The 6,486-nt window shown below is 51.5% G+C and overlaps 1 protein-coding gene across 5 annotated transcripts in view; it reads left to right on the top strand.

Moving 5' to 3' along the window:
- The window catches only part of TTC7B (tetratricopeptide repeat domain 7B), a 312,432-nt gene extending 307,712 nt beyond the window's left edge, over positions 1 to 4,720 (top strand). For all 5 annotated transcript variants that reach the window (XM_049898916.1, XM_049898913.1, XM_049898918.1 and 2 more), the window contains one exon: positions 3,776 to 4,720. In XM_049898916.1, coding sequence (XP_049754873.1) covers positions 3,776 to 3,997 — 222 coding nt within the window. In that variant the 3' untranslated portion in view covers positions 3,998 to 4,720. The remainder of the gene's footprint in view (positions 1 to 3,775) is intronic.
- The last annotated feature ends 1,766 nt before the right edge of the window (positions 4,721 to 6,486 follow it).

The following is a 6,486-nucleotide window of genomic DNA, read 5'->3' as shown; positions in this document are numbered from 1 at the left end:
CAGGAAGCCCGTGTCCACTGCTGAAGGTTTGCCCTCTCGGCACTCAGCTCCCTCACACTTCATGGCGGGGGGGTGGGGGGGATAGTGTGAGCTCTGGGGAGAAGGAGCTGTGAGGAGCAAACCCCGCGGAGACGGGAGGTGGTCCTCTGTAGTGGCTGCATGTGCAAACAGGGCTGGGCAACTTCTGCTGGTGGCCCCTGGGAACCCTGACCCTGACCTGCCTTGGGAAGGCCATAACCCAGCAGTGCACACAGGAGTCTAAGGAGAGCCAATATCAGAAGCGAAGGTGAAACCCTAACTGTGAACCATGACTTCTAGCCATCTCTCATTCTAAAGCTTCAAGGAGGGAGGCTACGCTTCCACCTGGCCGCTCTCCGCCCCTTTCTCACTCCCCCAGCCCCTGCCACAGATGTATGGCCGCCCCAAGACCTTTCTGGCAGATCCAGCCTAGCCCTATTCCTACCTAGGGACCCAGCGTGGACATTGTTAATGCATGTTTAGGCGTTAGTAAAAAAGGGGACACAGGGTGCTTCCTCCCACAGTGAGTAGAGCTGACCTGAAGCCTGCTATGCCCTTGGCCAGGGTTGGGTGACCCTTTGACTGCCGTGGCCCCCTTTTCCCCTCCAAGCCCAGGAAGGATGCCTGAACTGCCTCTCCCTTCCCAATGCTGAGGCGGGGCACAGAGTACCCACCCCTCTGCCCCCCTCCTCAAGAGCTCACCACTCTGCCCAAGGGCCATGGATCTCCGTGACCGGGTTCCCCCCTCCCTCTCCCCACTCCACCCCAGAGCTCACACTGTACCCGAGGGCCATGGGTCTCCATGGCTGCCCCTCCCCGCCACCAGCTCACACTCTGCCCAAGGGCCATCCGTGGGTCTCTGTGACTGGGTTTCCCCCTCCTGATCCCCAGAGGTCACACTCTGCCCAAGGGCCCTGGGTCTCAGTGACCGGTTCTCCCACAGAACCACGAGCTCTGGTCGGTCGGCATCACGGCTACAGCTCTGGCTGCTCGGTGGCTGCTGGTGACTCTCTGAAGTCAGGCCACTTTTCAGGACCTCAGATGCTACCTCAGGGCCCCACGCCCTGGGGAGAGGTCACCCAAGCAGGAGTCGGCCTAGACACTGGCTGCTGAAGGTACCCTCCTGCTGCCCTCGTAGAACTCCTGTCAGCCAGGCTCCCTGAGTGTGCCCAGCCTGTCTGCAGGCCCCACGGGGCCTGTGGCTTGTGGCTCCGGCTACAGCCGGCCCCCAGGCAGGCATGTTCACCCAACTGCACTAGTTGGTTCCACTCCCAGCTGCCCTGTTCCCTCTGGTGAAGTCGGGCTTGAGGACAAGCTAGGGATGCCTCATTGGTAATGGGCACAAGCCACATAAAGGAAATGCAAGGCTTTGCTGGGCAATGGACAAGGAGATGGGAACAGCTGACAGCCACGTCACATTCCTGGGTGGGGACTAAACATTGTGAGATGTCAGGCTTCCCTTGTGTGTTTAGAGATTTAATGCAGTTACAGTTCGACTCCCAAAGGGAATGAACGAAATGATTTTAAAATTCATCTGGAATAGTAGAGGGCAAGGTTGTCAGGAGGTAACATTAAAAGCAAAAGGCAGTGAGGAAAGGCTCTAATCCCACTGTGGAAACATGATTTGGAGTGACAAAATTAAAACAGTGTGGCACTGATACAAAGTTAGGTGCCGTCTCACAGGAAAATCGTTGAAAGCCACAAAATAGACAGTTTCACCTCATAATTCACTCTGGCAACGGAAGCACCTTACGGGGGGAGGGGGCGCTAGCTCGTGTCTAGCACAGTAGAAGAAATCCGTTTAGATCCTTCTCATCTGCCAAGGTAAAGTAGTTAGCTTCTTAAAAAAAGGACAAATCACAATAAATACAAATGTCCGTTCCTTGAAAGGGTAACGTTCTATGCTTTGACGTGACAAGAGAAATCACAAAAGACCAGTGAATTCAGTTTTAAAAATGAAAAACTTTTGTTCAAAGAAAAAAAATTCAGAAGTCAAAGGACAGGCTGGAAAAGCACGATAATCTTTTGTGTATCAACAAAAGTATCAAGGCGGAAATGAACATGCAGCCAACAGTGCGGATCGCCACTCCCCAGGAGGGAGAAGGCAGGTGGGAAACAGTTTATTTTTTATTGTTGTCAAAAGTACACACAACAAAACATACGCCAGTTCAGTAATTTCTACATGTATAATTCGGGGGCACTGATTGCAGTCTTCAAGTTGTACAACCCTTCTCACCCACCTTTTCTGAATTGTTCCGTCCTCATTAACATGAACTCACTGCCCCCTAAGCTTCCTATCTGACCTTTCGAGTTGCTGTTGTCACTTTGATCCCATATGGATAGTTCTTCACAAAAGCACAATGTTCAAGGCAAATGTTCTTTACTAAGTAAGTTAGCTCATTGTTTGGTTTAAAGAAGAATTCAAGGATTTTTTTTGGTTTAAGTTTTAAACATTATCTCAGGGCAACAATTTCACAGGTTCCTCTGGCCTCCATGGCTCCAGAAAGTCTGGATTCCATGAGAATTTGGGATTCTCTTCCACATTTTTCCGCATGGAAATATTTAACCTCAGTTGTTAGGAGACAGATTCAGGTTTCCAGAAAGGGATGGGGGTGCGCTTTGGACATTTCTCACTTAAGAAATTAGCGAAAATTAAGAGTAATTGATAGTAGGGGAAGGGGGAAATGGCCACCGGTACTCTGATGATGGCTGTAAAAAGTGATACAACCCTTTGGGGATAATATTTGCAAAATGTTTGGAGAACACTAAAGAGTTCTATCTTCTGACTCCACTTGAGGCAAGTTTGCCCTCCAGGAAGGATGCATAAGTAGTTGTCACACTGGTTCCACTGAGTCCCCGGCAGGGCCACTGTGAGGAGTCTGCAGGGTCTTTGAGCCCTCCCCTCCTCGTCCTACACAGAGCGGTTCCTTTTTGTCTGTTTTATTCACAGTGTTTGTGGGGGTTCTGCGTAAGATTCTATTTAACCAAAGGTTTCCAGGGCTATAAAAGTATTTGAAATCTACTGTTATAAGGGAACAAAGAGGCAATATCCAGAAAGAAGTTCATGGCAGTGCGATTTACTGGATATGACCTCAGTGTACCATGAGGGGAGTGACTGAGTAAATGAGTACACCCATCAGATGCAAACGTCCAAAAAACATCAGCTCTGGAGATGTGTAATTTAGGAACATGGTTATGATGGTATATTTGGGGAGCAACATGTACACCCTGATTAAACCCCTAAAATGACAGCTGCGTCTGGGCCCAGGCAAGGGACAACTAGATCAGGGGCTTGGTTACGGAAGGGAGATGGTGGGCAATTTAGAAAAATCTCTTAAAATCATTCTGGGTTACAATTATTATATTACTGCCATAACTGACGTTTCTTTAGATTTAAAAAAGGGGGGCAGGATGTACAAGAGGTACAGTTCCATGCAGGCAGGAACCAGCCAGGATGGCTGTGCCAGTAGCTCTTCCAGTTGGTTGATTCCTGGTTAAGCAATAGGATGAACCAAGTGAAACTGCCATTTTTATGGTTCAGAAATGGTTGAATGCCAGCAACTTCATACGGCTCAAGTGACTCTTTTGACTGTTACCCCCGAGTGCAGGAAGTATTTGAGAACTTACTACTTGCCCAGCACAATGGGAGATACATTCCCGCCTTCCAGGAACTTGCTGGAAACTCAAGGACAAATAGGAGCCCGGAGCTCCTATTAGGGTCTCTCTGACTGTCTGTCTGTCTCTCCAATGCCTGCAGGCTCTGATCCTTCACCAGCTGGGCCGCTACAGTCTAGCAGAGAAGATCCTCCGGGATGCAGTCCAGGTGAACTCGACAGCCCACGAGGTCTGGAACGGGCTGGGCGAGGTCCTCCAAGCCCAGGGTAACGATACAGCAGCCACCGAGTGCTTCCTGACAGCCCTGGAGTTGGAGGCTAGCAGCCCAGCCGTGCCCTTCACCATCATCCCCCGCGTGCTCTGAGCCCTGCCTGGGGCACCAGGGATGTCCGACGGCCCCCAGGGGGTGACTGACAGAGCACTGAGGCCATAGATGAACGTTCGATTGACCACAATGAACTAACCAAACGACCCCCGAATCACCGCTCTCTCCACGTGCATTTCTGTCCATATCATTTCAGCCCAGTGATAGTTTCAAACTTCCTGACGTGGTTCCAGACAGATTATGTGCCATATTTTGTTAGTTGACATCTGAGTTTTCAGTAAAATGATTATGGAATTAGCCAATGTGGAAGAATATATTTAAAATTAAAATGCAGTGGCAGAACAGATTATTTTTATCAGAGCTGTAAAGAAAACTCTCTCCTTCTCACCATCATGGCAGCCCCTCCCCTGATCCAGAAACCAAATGTGAATCTTCCGTTTCCCACCTCAGCACTAGTCCCAGCCAGGAGCCAGCTGACAATTTCTTGGTTTTGTTGTCAATAGTTGTACCATGTGATGAATCCCTGCCCTCACTTAGAACAAAGCCTGAGTCCAAGAATATTTATATTTTACCAATATATGCCTGTTACAAGAGAAGGAAATATGAGTTATTTAAGTTTAACTTTTTTATGTGAATTCAGAGTTTATTTATGGATGGAAATATGTACAAAGAAGCTTCAAATGGAATATTTACCGACATTCCTTATACACGACAGACACTTGGCTAAATGGGAAGATGATGTTAATAATAAAATGATTTTTAAATGGACCCCTGGCCCGGTGTCATTTGTAAAAGCCCACAGAGCTGAGAGGGGGTATGGCTGAGCTCCTGGGACACGGCACTATTTGCACTCCGGGCCCTGGAGGGTCAGCCCTGAGCCCCAGGAGGCCAGCCCAGCAGAGGGGGTGTCCCCATGCCATGTGGTTCTGGGGGAGTAGCTTTAGGGACAAACCACGGGCTGGGGCCTGGCTCCCTTGCTCCCTACCCGGTGAGCTCCTTACACCCTCCGAGCTTCTCTCGCCTCTAATCTGAGGTTGATCTCGTGGTGGGCATGCGTTCCCAGTGTGCCCTGCATCCAGGCCTCATTTTTGCAGCGACCCTGCTTGTAGTTTTGGATTTCACAGTTCCCAGTTCTCCCCAGGTTGTCTGGATGAGGCTTCAAGATTGGAGAATGTGACTCAGGCTTGGCCAATCAGTGTGCGGCATTCACTGGCTGCCAGGATTGAGCATGTGACCTGAGCTGGGCCAGTCAGGTGGGAGCTGCAGGGAAAGCCTCCCTCTGCCCTGCTGGATTGAGAGAAGGTGGGGCTGGAACCGCAGCCGCCATCCTGCCAGCGCAAGGGGAGACGGACAGGTGTTGGGGGCCAGGTGTGAACAGAGCAGGCAGCAAAGACCAAGAACTAGGGGGAAACTGAGGAGGCCTTTATAAGCCCCCAGAGCTGCCTGGCTAAGCAGCTGTGAGGAACCCCGTCTTGCCAAAACTCGCGGAAATATGGGGGACCTGAACTTTGAACCCTGGTTGCACAGTGGTTAAAGCGCTCAGCCGCCAACCTAAAGGCTGGCTGTCAGAACCCACCACCAGCCACTCGTCAGGAGAAAGATTTGGCAGTCTGCTTCCAAAAAGATTTATAGCCCTCTGGGGCAGCTCCACTCTGTCCTATAGGGTTGCTGAGTTAGAGTCAACGCGACAGCAGTGGATGGTGATAGTAGTGAATTCTGATCTTAGGTATCCTAAAATCCAGAGACCCTCTCCCACACGGAGGAGAGGTGTGGAGGGGTTAGGGACAGCAGGCAGAAGCTTGCTGTAGGCAGAGCAGGTAGGCACCCCACCTTCTCCGCACCAATCCTCCCAGGCGGCATTTGGGGTGAAGTGATCATAAGTCATGAAATCCACAACTCGAGACCCTGGCAGGAAAGCACAGGATCCTCATGGTGGGGGCAGCTTAGCAAGCTGAAAGGTCAGGACCCAGCCCTTCCATCCTGGGCAGGGGTGCAGGGAGAGAGGCCCACCAGATCAGGACCAGGAAGGTGAGTGGGTGGCTGCCCAGGAATAACAGTCCAGGAGAGGTGCACAGCCACAGCTTCCAGGCCCAGCCCTTCGCCAGGCCCTTACCCAGGACAGTCCTCACAGCAGCTCGTGCAGGTGCTGCTGGTGGCTCCTGTTGGTCTCCCAGCCCTCAGGAGACCCAGCCCTCCCCCCTCTCCATCCACATGGCCCCGTGGGGCTGCCCTGCCTGGGGTCCCCAGCGTCCACACAATCACCCAGTCTTGGCAGTCAGAGCCCTGCAGCGCCTGATTTCAGTGATGCGTTCAAGTTTGGGCTTGTGACCCCAGAGGTCCGCTCCCTCCCCCCACCCCCACCCCCAGGACTTTAGTTATGGAAATACTAGAAAGAAGACTTTTTCTGCTGAGTTTGATGTACCAATAGGATGGCAGCCTGGGCCCCAGGTGGCATCTGGCACTATGGGGGCGGGAAGGCTGAGAATGATGCCAACTCCAAGGAAAGGGGCGTGAGAAGGCGGGGGAGA

The sequence above is a fragment of the Elephas maximus genome, chromosome 10 (assembly GCF_024166365.1).
Source record: "Elephas maximus indicus isolate mEleMax1 chromosome 10, mEleMax1 primary haplotype, whole genome shotgun sequence".
Classification (NCBI taxonomy): domain Eukaryota; kingdom Metazoa; phylum Chordata; class Mammalia; order Proboscidea; family Elephantidae; genus Elephas; species Elephas maximus.
Note: the sequence above shows the minus strand (reverse complement) of the source record. Positions and strands in the feature narration are given on the sequence as shown.